General features: G+C 43.4%; 1 protein-coding gene across 4 annotated transcripts in view; it reads right to left on the bottom strand.

Moving 5' to 3' along the window:
- Positions 1 to 19,558, bottom strand: part of PTPRC (protein tyrosine phosphatase receptor type C) — a 644,370-nt gene that overhangs the window by 99,172 nt on the left and 525,640 nt on the right. For all 4 annotated transcript variants that reach the window (XM_086957682.1, XM_086957664.1, XM_086957674.1 and 1 more), the window contains 2 exons: positions 17,821 to 17,881; positions 4,625 to 4,733 (listed from right to left, as the gene is read on the bottom strand). In XM_086957682.1, the coding sequence (XP_086813808.1) occupies positions 4,625 to 4,733; positions 17,821 to 17,881 (170 nt within the window). The remainder of the gene's footprint in view (positions 1 to 4,624; positions 4,734 to 17,820; positions 17,882 to 19,558) is intronic.

The following is a 19,558-nucleotide window of genomic DNA, read 5'->3' as shown; positions in this document are numbered from 1 at the left end:
GAAGACAAATTCTTCCTCTTGTAGGGCAGAGCATGCTTCGATCTTTTAAAGCCTTCATGATCATGCTGTCCAGCGGATCACCAAACAGCATTTTGACACAAAACGGAATTTTAAGGAGAAAATAATTTTCTGAGAAATATGCCTTCCAGTCTCTCGTCTACAGGTTCCTGCGAGCTGGGATCATGGAACCAGAAGCCATGGCAGAAGATTTAAGAACATTTGAAGTGATGTCAGCCAATAACTTGGTCTGCTGCTCCATGTGGACCAGCAAGATAGAGCAGTCAGTCTCCTCCTGAATAGTCGTGACCAGTTTTTCAAAGTCTGATACCAAGGAGTGTGCAGAATAAGCTTAGTAGATACCTGCCTTCAAGTTCACATTCTCAGCAGAGAAATCCTTCTTCAGAGCCCCATCCACTCTCTTGTACATCAAATCTGTGATGCGACTATGAAAAGTAAACAAAAACAGTGGCCGGGCAGATTGAGTTATTAAAACAGTACACCACCTAGTGAAATCAATTGCTAGGTTGGACAACCATTTGTGTTGAATTAATTCTTATTTTATAAAGTTTTGAAAAAGTTTTTTGGCATCAAAATACAACACAACATTTACAAAAATACATACATACATTTAATCTACTGAAAAAACATATCAGACAAGGAAATTGTGACAAAAAATTGACATGGACAACTGTGCTATGCCTCAAATCGATCAATTGTTGAGGCACCAGTCCTGGATAAAACTGAACAAGCGGACTAGCAAATTGTTACATTGGCCTACTTGTTAACACCAACACAAGATACACACTTAGCTTACCTCATTTTAAAATTCGACACTGCTATGTCGGGACTCAATGACCTAAATGAATTCAGCAATCTGTAGCGATTTGTCTAAAACCTCGTTCATCTGCAACGTGGACTTGTCTTCGCTTGCTGCTGCCCATGTGACCGTACTGCATGAACTTTCAGATAACCCCAGGAAAAGATGCTCCATCAAACTATGTCGCCACAGACATTGGGACGTCAGTTTATCTAAACACGAGTCCCATGTTTTAAATCACAGTCACACCCCAAGTAAAAAGATACGGCCGAACAAACTACGTCTCCCAACAGAACCGGGACCCTAGCCAGTTTAAATACAAGAAGACACGCCCCTCTGGGCTACGAGTCTGTCTTTCAGAAGTAGATGGGTGCCGGACCGAAGCGTCCACAAACTCCGCTGAGAAGTAAGTCATCTGTCAGGGACAAATTGTATACCGAGAGAGTGCGGGGAGACTAACGGCTTCCTAATCGCTCGTTCTTTGTATCAACAGCCGACAAGCCCGTGCGGCGGCCGCCGCCTCCACACGCGTGCAGTGAGAACGAACTCTGCCCTAAGATGAAGGTAGGACTTGATATCTTCCCGAACGGCTAAGCAATTTTAGGTGCACAACATATGGGCAATAACGCAAGGTCCCTCTGTTTTCTGTAGCCACAAAGATTCGAACATTGAATAACTGACGTGTACCGGCACCCGCCTTCCGCATTGTATGCGCATTTTCGAGGTATGTCATGGTCTTATAGGTTTATAAGCTTAGCATATCTGGGACAGTGCAGTAACGTATCTAACAGACATCTTCACATTATCTGTTCACAGGGAGTGATCTGAACCCTTCATCAATAAGGTACATTTATTATAAGAGTGTTTGACTCTGAGAGAAGAGGCCCCTAGAGGTAGTTTCCTCACTGACATCACATTTTAATTATTATTTCACAGTGACAGCGACCCCCCAGTCCGTGTCCTGAGGAGAACCCGCAGAATCATATTGGGTTCGAAACGCGTCGACGTTCTTACCTCCAAGATACAAAATAGATGGGGCTTGATAGGAATTAACTGATACACTTGTAAATTACTTAGCAGTTTATGTGTTATTCCTAGTCAAAGCACTCTGTGACGAACTTCATTGTGTATCTTGTGTTGGTGTTAACAAGTAGGCCAATGTAACAATTTGCTAGTCCACTTGTTCAGTTTTATCCAGGACTGGTGCCTCAACAATTGATCGATTTGAGGCATAGCACAGTTGTCCATGTCAATTTTTTTGTCACAATTTCCTTGTCTGATATGTTTTTTCAGTAGATTGAATGTATGTATGTATTTTTGTAAATGTTGTGTTGTATTTTGATGCCAAAAAACTTTTTCAAAACTTTATAAAATAAGAATTAATTCAACACAAATGGTTGTCCAACCTAGCAATTGATTTCACTAGGTGGTGTACTGTTTTAATAACTCAATCTGCCCGGCCACTGTTTTTGTTTACTTCATAGTAGTGGTCCAGGCCGGACAGTGACAGGACCCAAGCCTTTCCTTGTTTCCTCTCACGACTATGAAAAGGCACTGCAAAAACAGGGGTTTTCACATGCTGGGGAAAAATGTCCTCTGACCCCTCGGGAGAAGAAAAAGATGAAAATCCGAAGTTCTCCCTGATATGTTAAAGAATACCTGGAACCTCTTTCCTATAAACAAATTTCCCAGAAGAGGTAGAAGGCCGACTATTATCCGAAGCTGAGGAGTCATTAGAGGGAGAATCCTAAGGACCCACACCGTAGATCAAGTGATCCTGTGCTTAGATGGAACCCTGGATTCCAGAGCATGAGCCATTGCAGCCTCAATCATATCCTGCACCTCAGAAGCCGACAGTAGGGCAGAAGAATCCAGTGGACCCTTGGACGTACCCCGGCTTGCCGGAATGGGCTCATCATCTTCAGAAGTAGAAGAAACCAGCACATGGTTGCGTTTGGCTGCACTTTTCCCTGCCATAATTTACATACAGAAAGACTTACACCAGGGAGACACCTAGATATCGGCGACACACATAATTCAAAGGACCAACCAGAATATGTGACCAAAAACTGGGAGCTGACGCCATACTTCCAATAAAAAGGTGCCAGGATTAGCTTAAAAAACAATAACCAATTATCAAGAAACAGAACAGAGAAATGATAAAAAAAACTGCCTTTTTCGAGGCCCTCACTGTGTATAGAAGTGTGAAACAGTCAGGCAAGGGGCCCTGCAGTCCTGACAGCTGCTGCTTCCCTTTCCGGCCTCCAACCCAGAAAGACAGCCCCAGTCACACACAGCCAACCAGAACCCGCCTGCTCTGCCGCCAAGAGCACACCGCACTCCAGACGCGGAGAGGGGGAGGGCACACTGCTGCTCAGGCTAGCCCTGCCATTCCCAAACAAGTGAAGAACTAAGGCAACACTTCATAAGTTGTCAGACGAATCCAAGAAAGACCACAGCACAGCAAAAGGCCTGCGCGTGGTACACCCATCTCATCAGGTGAGACAAAGGAAAAACTGGAGGTTGGAGGGGGTGGGGGCGTTATATGCTACAGATTCAGATTACGTGATATGAGTGTCTGGTGAGGCAGAGATGCCGCGTAAGTGTAATGAAGGGAAGTGAGGGAAGGACGAGAAGGTAATGCAATTGCAACACAACGTTGTTATTTTACAGGTAAGCAAATCTGTTTACAAATGTAAATTCATAACAACCATGGGTCTCATTTATGGGATTTTGTTTTAGGGCACTGTAGCAAGGCACCTACGCTAAAGTGAAAAAGCAGGAATGCACAGTATTTAAGCAATACGGTGCATTCCTGTCCTTTCTCCCTGCCTAGTGCCAACGTAGGCACCCTTGCACCATAGTGCAAGGGTGCCTCTGTTGCATGTAGGATTTTTTGGTGCACCCTCCTACACAAAAACAATCCATAGAGGTGTTTTCCTCTTTTTATGTGTGCTGCAGAATGCAGCACACATAGAAAGAGGTAAAAACAATGAGAAAGAAAGATATTTATCCTTGTTAAGCCTCACTTTGGGAGACAAACGGATTTTGGCACTTCCCCAGGTCACTTTATAAAACTGGGTATTCAACAAATTCCGTGGGTGTTGCATGGGAAAACCCGCCGCAGAACCCATTGAACGCCTCACGAACGTGAAGTAAGGCGATGCAGAGAATTTCACTGTGCCACCTTACTCATGATTTATTAGGCCACTCAAAGCCATTCAGGGAGGCTTTAGGTGGCTTCATATCTCAAAATGAGAGCCTTGCAACACGCATGTACCACTTTACGTGATGCAAAAGTGACGCAGGGCTCTCATAAATAAGCCCCTAAATTTGGAAAACAGCATTTTGTCTGGTGTTCAGGGTGAGTCAATTCATGCTTTGGTAACATAAATACATAAATCACCAGTGTAAAATCCCAAACCATAGAAAGGCATGTGGAGGGCTGTTTTAAGAAGCAGAACATTGTGATTTTGGAAGGGCTGTTATGCAAACAAACAGACCATCGACTTGTCTCTATCAGTTGTCAGTACTGCATCAAGATCAGTTCTATTGGTTGAAAATTATTGCAAACTACCAACAACTCTAGTAAAATGTAATTAACAATAAAAGAAAGAATTCATTTTCTTGCATTTTGTTCAGGATGAGAAAAACATCTTGTGACAATCCAACTATTCAAACAATATTTTATCCATGAATACGATAGCAGAACAATTATATAGAAGTGGTCATTCTGACCACCTGGGCTGTCTCGGAAAATAATTGCATTGTTAATAGCACATATTTTGTTGATGATGTAAAATTTACCTGGAAGATCTTTTCTGCAGTTTGTAGATTTTGAACAGAACAATAATTAAAGCAATTGATGTAACAATTATCAGGAATGCCAGGAAGCCAATCAGAGCTTTTTCATTGTCTGTGAAAACATTATCAGTTATTATTCCCAAAGTTATGAAGTTTTAAAAGTTTACAACCACATCTAACAAACAGGCAAAAATAAGTGACCGATTTTATTTTAATTTCAGTTTCGTTACTTAACAATGAAAATTTGCTTTGCATTAAATGAAAATTAGACATAGCGAGCCAACAACTATTCACCTAACATTCTCTAAGAATTGCTCCAGAAAATTCCAGTAAAAGATAGTCACATCAGGTTTTCAATGTTACCTGAAATTAACTGCTTAGTCAATGTCTGCCATATCAAACTTTATAGCAAATCCATTGGGATTAAGGGCTCTTGATTTTGGAACCTGGGTTATTCTTCACTAAGATGCTAACACAACAGCACAATTCTCTTGAACAGGGTCGTTGATGAGCTAAGATCACATTCTTAACATTATTGCTCAGATATCCAGAGGAGCATAACAGGATTATTAGTAAATTGCAGGTCACCTAAGAGGAGCATAGATGGAAAATCCTACTGGGAAACCTTTAAGTTGCTAATTAATGTGGTCAGGCCACTCAAGAACAGTAATAGTGTGGTGTGGAGGAGGTGCAACGGCTCCCTGAACAGGTTTGAAGTGAGCTATGCATGAATGGCATCAAATGTGCCCGGAACACAGACTATGTGGTGCTGGCAAGCACACCCACCCTGCCCTAATATACTAAACCCTGTCTGGGAAGTGGTCACACCTCCCTGTGACAGGATGCTAATGGTTCTGCCTTCCCCGGCTCGAAGTTGGCTCAGCAGCAGGAGGGCAGAATCGTGCTTCTGGTCAGCAGCAGCCATGTTGTGCTGTCCGGGTCTATAAAACTGTTACCGGGAGCACTGAGGACCAAACGGAGGGCCTTTACAGTGCTTGGAATCATACCTCCCTCAGCATTTTGATACCAAATACGACAGGGTTAATTACAGCCAGTTTCGAGATGTTCATCACGTAATGATGTGGTGCCCCTCTTTATGTCATATGGCATTTTCACTTACAACCCGGGAGAATGGACTCCGTAGACTGTAGGGTTGTCCTGCTCATGCACTTAGAACCGAGGGGCCTTCCCTCAGAAAAAGGCCTGCTGTAGGGGTGACTTCTAGGTTTTAAGTGCAGTGAACTTAGATATAGGGAAACCTATATCTTTGGTAAGTGGTACAAGCACCAGCTTACACCAGCTTACATAGGCTGCAATGGCAAGCCTGTAGTGATAGTTTGAATGGTCTCCCATAGGTGGCATAATACATGCTTCAGCCTATGGGGGACCTATGGAGTACCTATGCCCTGGGTACCCTACTACCATATACTAGGGACTTATAAGGGTACCACAGTATCCAACCTGGGATGTACCTAAGTACTTACCATAACAATTTAGAGGAGAATTCTCCAAATGAAGCGTCCGTGCCTGTGCTCTATACAGCAACTCATCCAGGGCCTGTAGACATCCAAGCCACCTGAAGGAATCTCCCTTGAAATGAAGGAGTCATTTCCCTGCATCTGCAGGCACCGCAACCAAGCTTACCGATCTGCTTATCCTGGGCTCCTATGGAGTCCGAAAGGTTCAACAACACAGGTGGTGGTTCATAATATCCCTCTGGCCTGCCCTGTCTTCTCACCAAGTTTAAGGCCAGTATCCCGCGGCTGAGCCACAGGAAAGGAACCCCTGTGCACTGTGTTTACTAGCTGTTGAAAAGGCTTGTTGGCTTCCTTCCATCAAGATCTTCGGGCTCCAAGTAGCCCCAACCTCAAGCATTTTCAGCAACTAAGGTCTTCAACCTCACCACATCACTTGCGCCAGGGGCCTGCATCTTTGGTGATATGCTCGACGTCCTCTATGACTGCCCCTGATTGCTTGGGCCTGCCCTGACTCCCCTGCTTGTGGTGAGTCTCCTGGACCGTGCGGGTCCCGACATTGTACCTTTTTCTACTTCCACGTTGTTTACAGTTGCCAAAGCTTGTTGGTGCTGCAGCCGGACACCGACCCCTCAACTCTCAGCATCCGACGTGGGACAGCTCGTAAATGGCTCTTGGTCTTACACAGCATCGCCTGGTCCTCAGAGCAGCAGCTTCAAGGGCACCGTCAACTCTTTTAGGACATCCGACATCGGTGGGCATTCGTCTTCTGTGTGTCCTGGTCACTTCCAAATGGCATAGACTCTGTCCCCTGCTGTTATGTTCTTCTCAACTTGAATCTACCTTTGGGTTCCACCGGACACTTTCACCTTCTTCAGCAGTGGCATCCTGGTTACTAAGGTATCCATGGTGGGGTGGCCCTGAAACTGGTCCAAGGATGCTTGTTCCCAGTCCAAGGAGGACTTGCTTGGCAGTTCAGGCTGGACTGTTCCCATAAGGAACAGGGTCAAGGCTGATTTGCGAATGGATGGGTCCAAACTGGGGTGGTGTGGTGAGCAAAATAATGATGGATCGAACCCAGATCTTTGTGACTGGGGGTGAATGTTTGCATTGTCCAGCATTCCGTCCATCAATTGTTTCTTTTGCATGTGTCACCCTAAGTGAGAAGGGAATGCAAAGACATGGGTCCCGTGCTCAATACACCACTAGATTCAAGCTAGCTGGCTGATGAAGGGTGATGCCCTAAAGCCGGTCCCAGGATGCTTGTTTCCGGTCTAGGGAGGATCAGTCCTGGCAGTTCGGCTGGACTGTTCCCATAAGGAACAGGGTCAAGGCTGATTTGCATATGGTGGGTCCAAATTTGGGTGGTGTGGTGAGCAAATGAATGATGGATTAAACTCAGATCTTTGTGACTGGGTGTGAATGTTTGCATTGTCCAGCATTCCATCCATCAATTGGTTCTTTTGCATATGGGGTGGCTCGCCAACCTTCTGTTTTCCAATGGATTTATTCAGGGTCCATTGGAAAGGGTCCTTTTTTTTAAAAAGTGCAACCGCGACTTACACGTTGATTTATACATAGAATGCAGATGTGTTCTTACACCTCACACAACCTCCTTGGGGCTCCTAGACACGCACCTTGGGTGGTTCCTTGGGTCCCGGAGTTGTGGTTCGCATATCACTATTTTAGTATATGGTATGGTCCCCCCCCCCTGTTGACCACTGCGTATTCCATGCTACTTACCTCTTTTTATTGTAAAGTATTTTGCGCATTGTGTATATCTTCGGCTAGGAGATATCTGGATGTGTTAGTGGGTGTCTTATAATAAATAAAACATTTTATAAATACACTGTGTGGTTCTTTTTCACTTAATCTATACCTATGAGATTTTGCTCTGGTAAAATAAGCTGCTTTACACTCCTTCTGGACTCAGCCTGATGGCTGCTCTCCACAGCTACCACTCAGAGACCTTTCTAAGGCTGTCTAAGACTACTAAAATCACCATAAGGGTTGTCTGGATCAGTGCAAGGTGTACACTTACATAAGTGTACGCCTCTCACACATACCACAAAAGGTAATTTATCAATAATAGTGTATGGTTACAAAATGTCATACTCCAGGGTTAAAATTCTCTCTAACACTAAATGCATAACCACCACAGACAAATGCATTACCAAAGGGGTAACTGTGGCAATTGTGACCACAGGAAACAATTTTACCTAATAATAATAGTATGTGCCATTGATAATAAGATGAACTTTGGCACAGTCCTTTGACAGGTGACACCCAGAATTATTTGCCAGTACAACAGATAACATATGATCACTATACACCCATTGACTGACATAGATGTGGTTTTAGTTATAGGATCCCTGCCACCAATGTTATTACAGATAATTTCTTGTCAGCATCCTTAATTACCACCAGTGACATATTTGTACCCCAAATGTATTTCTTGACTAATGTAATAAATGAAACAGTGGATGTCACCAGCGGTGATAACATACCACATGTAATGATAATACTTCTATGATTATTATCTAGTGTAGCAATGATGGCCACAATTATACTCATTTATTCAAGGTGGGTTTTTCTGTAAACCTCAAAAATAGAAAGATGATGTTGAGACAGTTCAGAATTGGCAAATGGATTGTAGTGTGGCTGTGTTTATCTTTGGAGTCCCGCAATAGGGGGAAGAGCCACTGAGCATCGGCCGCTGAGGGACAACATCTCCTTCCATCCTTTGCAACCCCCCCTGCACTTCAAATGTGCCCTGCGTTTCCCGCAGCATGGTATAAGTGTGGGCCAGGCCTGCGCCAAGGGCTAGCCCGTATTCACCCAGAAGATGCTGGGCTGTGCCACTTCTTTTTGTTTTTCTGGTTGATTCTCTATACTCTTGGCTTTGGTGAGTATGGTCATTATATTTTTATGGATTGGGAGCCAAATGTATTGTCACGGGCAAGTGCAAGCTGGTCGTGGGGAAGGAGGGGCACTGCCAATCGCCAAGCTGGCACAACTCTGGACTTATTTCAGATTTGAGCTGTTAGTGCAGTTGGTAAGGAGATTTAGTTAGAGGAGAGGCCTCTCTCTTTAGACAAGGGGGAGAGACCTTGTCCTGTCTCACCCAGTCTGATATCGACTCTCCTGTTTGTCTCTGGGAGCCGCCTGAGTCCAATGCTTGCATCTATATCATGCTCCACACCAGTGACATCAGTGGCTAGGGAACCAGCTGGAAAAGTCCCTGATCCACAACTACCTAGTTTTTGTGGTTATACAGTAATAAGATAAAAAAAAGGGGGAAAAAAGAAATACCCAACCCTGGCTAACAGGAAGATCCTGGCACTCCTGTGGATACGCTGCTGATTTTGAAGTTACCCACGTACATTCCATATCTGCTCAAACAGTTTGGTGTCTTCTGCAAATAGAGGGGGCTGGAGATCAGTATTAGCAAAACCAATGAAATGGTTCTAAATCCCTGACCCAGGAAATGGTTCTAAATCCCTGACCCACCTCTCGGTCACATCCAGTCCACAATGGTCTCCCACTGGAGAAAGTAAATACCTTTGATTATCTGGGCTATACCCTTAATGATTTCTTCAGCTGGTCCTCTCAGATCCAGAAAAGTATACTCAGATTATAGCATTATACAGGCAATATCCTGAGGGCAGTTGAGCGCTCTGGTTTTTGCCCTCCTACTCCAGCACTAGAGATATATAACGTGCAGGCATTGGAGTGTTGCTATACGATGGAGAACTTTGGGTGCATGATAATGTAAATGATATGATAAAGGTGGAGAATCTTTTTGTACGTGTCTCACCAAACTTCTGGCTAGTACCCACCTTGTACTCCTGAGGCTACACCTGAGTATTAGCTATCTTGTACACCCAATCAGACTAAGACTTTTGATGTACTGGAGGAGGATTTGGTCAACCGCCGAACTGGTACACTATAGAATGGACTTTGAAGATATCTTAAAGTACTGAGGCGTTATAAAGATTCCTTGGTTAGAATAAATCAAATGCAGCCTAGCAGAGTTAGGCTGTGAGACCCTCTGGGCACATCCAGAAACTGCTGGTAGGGTATTAACGCCGATGTTAAAAGAAATGTATTGGAGACACATGGTTGAAGGGTTTCATAGGCTTAGGAATGTGGGCCCTCTGACTGCAGTCTTTTAAGATTTCAAGGATGCCCAATCTTTGGGAGAGTATATGGATGACATTGAGTCTTTGACTTGCAGAACATTGTACATTAAATCTCGATTTGGGACCCTGCCGCTTTGACCATTTACTGCAAGATGGCAGCGTTCTCCTACTAAGCCGGAGATGAGTTGCTCCTTTTGCACTGGCATCCAAGAAACTTTTGAGCATGTCTTGTTTTTTTGCACCCAGTACCACACTCATAGGAGGGCTTGAATTGTCCCGTTATGTCACAGCTTGGTAGTTAGGGACCACAAATATACCTTAAACATTTTAAGATCTAATACAGCCCACCCAATAGTTTTTGGTAGTATCCCGGTTTCTATTATATATGTGGAGGCGTTGACTGAAATAGTTTACCTCCCTGCCTACATTTCAGGTCGTGTGACTTGCACTTTTCATATCTTTTTTATTCAGGTGACATATAATTGGTTGTCATTGTTTGATTGACTATTTGATTGTTTTAGGGATTCAGGCCATTGTTTCTCTGCATGTTTTTATCATTTTTTTAAAATTATAACCTTATCATGATTAACTTGGGTCCTCTTGCTGCTATTGTAGTATTATAATGTCTTCCTACTTGGATTGCATTGTTTTTAGCATTATTGTCATTTTTTTATTTAAAAAAATGTTGCTTTTGCTTTAGCATGATTGGTCGTTGCCTATTTGCTGTTTTTTATCTTGTCAATATCCTAAGATGTTTTAACTGTGTTTTATGATCCGTGCCTTTATGACTACTGGCCGAAACATCGTTGAATGGAATTGTATTGATTGTAATGCATGACTTTCGGAACAAGTTTGATAAGAAGCAAAAGACAAGAATATACTTCATAAAAAATGCCAATGTGGGATATGTTTAAAAGGCTCATTTAAAACTGGGAGTTAATTGAAAATTGCCGAATTATGGAAAAGTGCTACGTAAGGTGGAGAATCCATTGGTGCGATTCCCTCCAACTCAGGCAAGGGATTACTTATATTTAAAATAAACTCTGGATAATCCAAATATATTCTGTAAAGTGAGGAATGTATTTGCTTAGTGGTAAGCTTCTTTCAGCTTATGTTTATACCAAAAGACACCATAAGAGACTGCTCAAAGATACTCTGGAAAAACATTCAACCTGCATCAGAAATGGTGTAATGATTGCATTAGAAATTGTCTCAGTAGATGAGAGGGTGCAGAAAAAGTGCATGGACTAAAACATCAGTGACAGATGTCCTTTTTATTGCAGAAAAAAATGTGTGTCAGTTGCATGCTTACACTGCGTTCAGTTCAATTTGCCAGGGACAATTTATGTTTAAATTTCTTTTATTGATTTCAAGAACAATGATCAACATACAGGTCCAGCAAAAGCAATGCTTATCATAGTGTAGTCCACCAGCAGGGCCATCTCGATGACAATAAACATCAAACCAATACCAAAGAAGAACCCCCCCATCCCCACTCCTCCAACCCTCAAGCGGTGTATATCAAAACAGTGATTGTCTAATGCCTCCGCTTCAAGACATCCCAGAGTATGGGGTCCTAATGGTATCTATGATTTTCTGAGTTTGCATACATGGGTGGATTTGCTAGCCGTAGGAACCTCAGATACTTAGGGCAGGTGAGCTCTGTGAATTCTGCTGAAAGCAGATTGAGAAAAGGTTTTCACAGGTCGTGGAAGTGGCACCTGGGTGTGTGAGAGAGAGTGAAATATTCTCCATTCCAATGATTCCCCAGACGCTATGGAGCCACCCCAGGTAGGTTGGTGTATTCAGGGTACCCTAGTGGGAAAGGATATTTTGTAGGGCTGCTCCAAAGCTAAAGCCATCTGCCGACCCGGGTGAGCGGGTTAGGGAGGCCCAAAGGAACGTACACTGCGAGGCGAGGGATCTCAGTATCAAAAAGGGAATCGATATTGTCTAGGATATGCGTCCAAAATCCCTTCAGTGAGGGGCAATCCCATAAGAGGTGGGTGAGAGTGCCCATGGAGCTGCACACCCTCCAGCAATGGGGACTGCGAGACGGGTTCTCGCAGTCCCCATTGACACTTGACATTGTCCCCGGGTGACACTTTTTGTGGCTGTTTCGATGGATTCCACGTTGCAGGCAGTGTGCCGTGCTCTACAGTATACGTCAGACCACTCTTTCTATGTCAGTGAACGTTCCAGCTCCCCCTCCCAATGCAGCTGACTAGGGAATTTCACATTGCCGGGGACGTTCCTTACGAATTTATATAATTCAGTTGTCAAATGGGCATCTGTGTGCCTCGTTAGAAGCCACTTCTCGAAGGAGGTGAGATTCATTTCAGCCCTTTCCCGTACCTTCGGGTGCATCACCCAGTGTTGTGTACTATGGTTGTAACTGGTGACGGAAAGGTTGTAAGCCCCCGGGAACTAGCCACCCTATCCCATGCTAGTAGAACGAGGCAGGTCACCTTAGAGAGGTATAGGTTCCGGGTCATGGCTGAGCAGGGTAGGAATGGGACTCCCCACAATGGCTGTCTGGTTAGAGACTGTTCCTTAAACAACCAGTGCTTCTCAGATTCTTGGCGAGACCATTCAACCAACGCTCTCATCTGCACCGCCCACCAGTAAGGCTGTTGGTTAGGAATACCCAAGCCGCAAGTCGACAGGATCTCTATAACTCAGTTCCCTGCACAGCCAGGGACGTTGACTTAGCGTTATAAAGAGCTCTATATCCCTTTGGAGGGAAAGGATGACTCCCGACGAAGGAGCAAGTGGGAGCTTTTGAAACAGGTATATCAAGGTATCAAGTGTGGTCAAATTCGGCCCAGCCATGAAAGTAAGTAAGGCCGACACTTCCGAAGTCAGTGCCGCACATGTCACAGGAGCTTCGTGTAGTTTGTTGTATTAGTCATCTGAGTTGCAGCAGAGAGCTGTAGACCTAGATAAGGAATCGTTCCCGACGCCCATTGGATCCTATAAGACCACTGCAGCAGTGCCAGGGTGGCAGGATGCAGAGATAAATTAATGGGCTATGATTTGTGCACATTAATCTTGAAGTCAGAAACTGTGGCAAACCAGTCAAGCTCCGCCAACAGGGCATGGAGAGACTTCCCCAGGATTCTCCAACATTGCCACCACGTCATCAGCATAGAGGCTAATCTTATGCCTCGTCCCCGCAAATTGCACCCCCGTGATGGAGGGTCATCCCTGACCCGGTGAGCCATATGCTCTATATATAAAGCAAACAGAAGGGGTGACAGTGGGCCCCCCTGTCGTGTTCCTCGCTGGATGGAAAAGGCCTTAGAGAGTCCATTCACCCGTACCAAGGCAGTAGGATTAGAGTAGCTGCTAAGCACCCGTGCGATAAATCGATGTGGCAGGCCAAAATGGGCTAAGGTCCTGCACATCTAACCTGGGCTTCTATTGGAATTCTATAACGCATATTAGCAAGCCCATTATCGCCGTTTTAGCGGCAGTTTCCTGCTGCTAAAACTGCTATAATTTTAACGAGATTCTTGCTAATATGCCCCATGATTTGAACAGATGTTTGTTCAATGAATGTAACATTTTGTGTTTTATTTTTTAATTTGTTGTCTGTGTGCTTAACAATGCTTACTTTTGTGCAATTCACCATGTTAGAGAAGAACATTTTAAATAAATGGAAAATGAAAAAAGTTTACGGAAATATTTAACCACGGGTGCTTTGGTAAATCATTTAGCAGTCACAAATCCTACAATTCACTAATCCACAGGGTTTCTAACTGATACATTTTTTTACTATCTGCTATACATATTTTGCGATTTGGTAAATGGTTACCGAATTGCATAATGGATTTAGAAATACATACCAAATCCCAATTTGGAATGTTTTTTTTTCGGTGTTCCGTTCAAATTAAAATTCAGTATCCAATGTGTCCATTTTTTGCAAACAAAATCCAATAGTTAAACAACGAAAATTTACCAACTCCTGAGTTTCGGTGGTAAGCCATTCCCAAAAAGAAATAGGTTGCCTTGGAATAAATTTCGTTTTTTAGTGTAAAACAAATGTTTGTTGGGGAGTTCACAGTAGTCCAGGTGACCAGTTGAAACTCTCAAACGTGAAAATAGTAAACCTTTACATTTACAGGCATCATCGTTTCCTTTAAGGAAAATGGGCAGCATTTAAAATAAAAGCATGTTTTCTTTATTGAGAGGCAACCACTGGCATGGAGGACTGTTGAACCCAGCAGGCCACAAACTCTTTGATAACATCCAGGTTAAGTCGCAATTTGTGATTTACCTCATTAATATTAATGAAGCAGCTTTTAATCCAGCTGACTCGAATTCTGAATTTTGTGAATTGAACTATTAGTACATGGGTTATTTCTCAAAATCTCAGATTTTCTGAAAATAAACTGCTCTCAAATTGCAACCAGTATTTTTGCAAACCGCGTTTCGTACATTAGGTCTCTTATCTTTATTAACTGATGGCACTATCCCATCTCTGCCCCATGATCAGCGTTTTCTCAAGCCTAAATGGGAGAATACGTCCTCATTACAAGACAGCAGGGGCCTCATTTATGAGGCTGTGCATCACTTTTACTCCACTGGTACGTCACTTTTTGTGACGCACCTGTGGCGTAAAAAATGCGCCTTGTTGCGCCATATTTACAAAGTGACGCATCTAGGTAGATGCGTCACTTTGTAAACCCCTGCGCCAGGTATAATGTATGCAAGGGGGGCATTTTCACTGCGCCATTTCTTGCCCGCTAATGCGTCAAAATCTTACACCTGCTTCATGGCAGGCGTAAGACTGACGCAGGCACTAACAACATGGGACTTGCCCATGTGAAAGTACACATTGCTGGAGTTGCGTCACTTTTGTGACACACTCCAGCAATGCGTCACTTTTGCACCTACAGATACGTCAGAAATACTGACGTATCTGTAACTCCTTGCGACATGATGCGTCATATTATAAATATGACGCATCAATTATGTCGCAAGGAGTGCGCACTGAGAAGTGACGCCTCACTGCTTTCACGCAGCGATGTGTCATTTCTCATAAATGAGGCCCAGCAGGTATATGCAGGTGCCTTCCTTAAGAAGGTGTTTCAGTAGCCTAAGTGAAGTGGACCCATTGCTCACTGTGCCTGGGGCCTCATTTATGAGCCCTTGCGTCACTTTTACGCCGCCGGTGCGTCACTTTTTGTGACGCACCAGTGGCATAAAAAATGCTCCTTGTTGCGTCATATTTACAAAGTGCCGCATCTAGGTAGATGCATCACTTTGTAAACCCCTGTGCCACATTATACCTGCGCCAGGTATAATGTATGCAAGGGGGACGTATTGACGCAAGGAAGGGTCGTAAAATTGACGTAGTGAAATCTATGAGATTTCACTGCGTCACTTTTAGGACACCGTTGCGTCAAAATCCTGCGCCTGGCTCACAGCAGGCGTAAGACTGGTGCAGGCCAGGACGCATTGCTAGAGTTGCGTCACTTTTGTGACACACTCCAGCAATGCGTCACTTTTGAGCTTACAGATATGTCAGAAATACTGATTTATCTGCAACTCCTTGCGACATAATGCGTCATATTATAAATATGACGCATCAATTATGTTGCAAGGAGTGCGCACTGAGAAGTGACGCCTCACTGCTTTCACGCAGCGATGTGTCATTTCTCATAAATGAAGCCTAGCAGGTATCTGCAGGTGCCTTCCTTAAGAAGGTGTTTCAGTAGCCTAAGTGAAGTGGACCCATTGCTCACTGTGCCTGGGGCCTCATTTATGAGCCCTTGCGTCACTTTTACGCCGCCGGTGCGCACCAGTGGCGTAAAAAATGCTCCTTGTTGCGTCATATTTACAAAGTGACGCATCTAGGTAGATGCATCACTTTGTAAACCCCTGCGCCACATTATACCTGCGCCAGGTATAATGTATGCAAGGGGGACGTATTGACGCAAGGAAGGGTCGTAATTTTGACGCAACAGTGTCCTAAAAGTGACGCAGTGAAATCTCAAAGATTTCACGACGTCACTTTTAGGACACCACTGCGTCAAAATCCTGCGCCTAGCTCACAGCAGGCGTAAGACTGGCGCAGGCCAGGACGCATTGCTAGAGTTGCGTCACTTTTGTGACACACTCCAGCAATGCGTCACTTTTGAGCTTACAGATACGTCAGAAATACTGACTTATCTGCAACTCCTTGCGACATGATGCATCATACATTAAATATGACGCATCAGGAATGTCGCAAGGAGTGCGCACTGAGAAGTGACGCATCGCTGCTTTCACGCAGCGATGCGTCATTTCTCATTAATGAGGCCCCTGGAGTTTAAAGTAACACCACAAAGATCAAGCGAACCACAACAGCAACAACTGATAATAATAATACAATGAGTAAATGGTAGATCTGGTTGACTTTACCTGAGTGACCTATAAGCAACTAATTGTGATAATCGTTCAGGATGGCTTCCATATTCCTGGTGTGAATATTCAATAATGATTTACAATCCGGTTAAATGGCCACAGTTTCCGTTGTGCTAATAATACTATTAAGGGTTTATTAACAACAAAAAAAGATCACCGAGTCTTTGATGGAAGTTAAACTACTTTTTGTTGCCCCAGATTCTTTTGCCATTAGGAGTCACGTTTTCAATGTAGAAAAGGACAATAATACAAAACAAAGAAGTTATGTATTTGAGAAGTAAACTGTCGGAAGGAATCAACAGATAATGCATGGTCTGTAAATTCGATGAGTGACCAACACCTAATTGCACACTAAGAAAAATATGAAAAAACAGAGAGAACACAAAGGGGGCGAAGAATGGGTTGTGTGAATGAAACAACTGAATTCTTCAAAGGCCCAGAAGGGCAAACTGGCTATGGTAATATTTACTGCTAACAATGTATATGCCACAATCAACTTCAAGCAATTTGGGATACCAAGGCATTCCTTTCGAATTTCTTTTGTGCACGGGGCTATGAACATGGAAGCTATCAACATTTTAAAGAGGCGGCGTTGGGTTCTTAGCAAAGCCAATATGAAGCCCATCACAAATGCGGTCTTAGAATTCCACATTGAACTATGAATGATTCTTTCGACAGACAAGACGAGCCACGTTCAAAAGTGACTAGCTGTCATTTTATTACAGGGTGCACCATGCTGAACTTTCGGTTCCATCCTTATGGCCGGAAAATGGTGTAAATTGCTTCCGTTCTAAAAATGAGGTCCTAATTCCCCTGTAACAGCCCGGCACAAATAATGTGACAATAAAAGTAATTTGGGCCTCAGGAGAAAACACCACTTGCTCCAGAGTTACCAATTGCCCCCCATAATTAGTAACTCCAAGGGGAGCAAGGCAATAATAGGCTGAATTTCACCCTGACTGTATTTCCTCCTTTGGCTGACCAGTTGTGGAATGTTACCTTCATATTGGGTGATAACAGAAACAGAATGTTGCACATATCAGTACATACGAATGGCTTCAGCAATGCATCGCTATGTAAAATGTACAAATTAAATAATTTGTATCAGTTTATTTAAAGAGGTCACATAGCCCTACTTATTGTTGCTATGCCTTGTGCAATAAATACTTACATTTAGTTGTTATTTTTCCATCATAACTGGCGCTGAAAAAATCCCCATTGCTAAATATCAACTAGACGGGTGAAAAAGAGAAATGTTTATGCATTAATTTTACAACACCAAGATCTACTTTTCTAATTCAGATGTATTTCACTGCATTTTAGTGTATAGTTGCATCGGTCTGTTGAGAGGCATGCATGTACACAGGGTTTCAATTGTGCCATTGGCTGCAGCTGGTAGGCATGGGAACTTGTTTTCGGGGAACAGGATATATTTTTCATTATTAGACTTTTACCCAGAGCAAAAGAGAGAAAGGCAGGAAAATGACAAAGAACAACGAAGAGAAAGATGATTTAAAAAGTGTCAAAGGGAGAAAGCAGAAAATAAAAAGTACCAGCAATAGTGAGATGCCGCTTTCGAACACTTACACTTTTTGTCTCTTTATTTCACTATTGAAGATTCTTTTTAAGGCATGCTTTCTCTCTTTGTCAGTTTTTCTATAGTTCTCTTACCCCTTCATTCTCGTTTTTCTGACCCTTGCACTTGAGCTAAGTCCATTGAGGAAAAGTAGGTCCGATTCCTTAAAAATGAGTGCCAGCTTCCATCACCCATTTTCACCTGCACAAATGAAGCACTATGGCCCTTAATACTTGCACAAAGCTCTACAAGCTCAACTGTTCATCTAACAAAGCCTCAAAAAAGCCTACATCACATTCAAGTCTGACACACTTTGTGGCAAACCTCAACTTCTTATAACAGAACTCCTTTTTGGGAATGCTTGAAACTAGTAATCCTGACATCCAGAAAATGGAAGAAAACCACTTCAGCGTGTCTGTTGATCTTTTCGGTCATCAAAATCCCAGAGGAATCATACTGCAAGTCTCACCTGCCCACCGCTATCGAGAGACCTCTTTAAAAATGGGCCCATCATGATCCAGGCAAGAACCTCTCAACATTCATCAAGAGACTCATATCATTTAAGGGCAGGCTGGACGGGTGAGTCTGGCACATCCTTAGCCAGCATAGTAAGTACGGGACACTCAAGAGAAAACATCTCAAACCACGCTCCCTGGACTTCAAGGAAGACTGTGGTCTTGGCTCTGATTTCACATACATGGATACCTATCAATTGAAAATGCAGGTGCCCTCCCTAGAGACAGATAGCTTTGCCTACAATGTTGAGCACTCAACCAGCTTGCCCAGCCCTAACCTTCTACCAGAGACATTTTAAAACTAACAATAGATACACAGGTGGCATTGAGCCAACATGGAGAATCTGAATACTTCCTATAGTGAATTGCCCTGGAGCATTATAAGAAAGATACTGCCTCGGCTACCCAACACAATGCAACTAGGACACGTCATCTTCAGACCTAATAGGGAGTTAACATTATTTAAGGTCCACATTTGTGTTAGAAGCCCCAGAAAAGCACTTTCAGACATACAACACAAGTACCACCTCCCAAAAAATACACATGTGAAGATGCACTTTGCAACCAATTGCTGCTGGCTCTAGAGGAAACCCCCACACGCACAGTTCCAGCCAATGAAAACATTCCATAATTCCACTCATATTGATCTTGGATTCAACTATGCTATCGAAATATCAGTACAGCATTAGACGTAAGCACCACAACAGAAGTAAGAAAGTGTGAAATATTTAGTATGAGAGAAACCTGGCTCTCTGTAAATCCCTTTAGATGGTTTGGCCAACCCTTTTACCAGATTACAAGATTATTCACAAATTTGA

The sequence above is a fragment of the Lissotriton vulgaris genome, chromosome 1_1 (genome assembly GCF_964263255.1).
Source record: "Lissotriton vulgaris chromosome 1_1, aLisVul1.2, whole genome shotgun sequence".
NCBI classification, from domain to species: Eukaryota; Metazoa; Chordata; class Amphibia; order Caudata; family Salamandridae; genus Lissotriton; species Lissotriton vulgaris.
The sequence above is the reverse complement of the archived record's forward strand: the minus strand, read 5'-3'. Positions and strand labels throughout refer to the sequence as shown.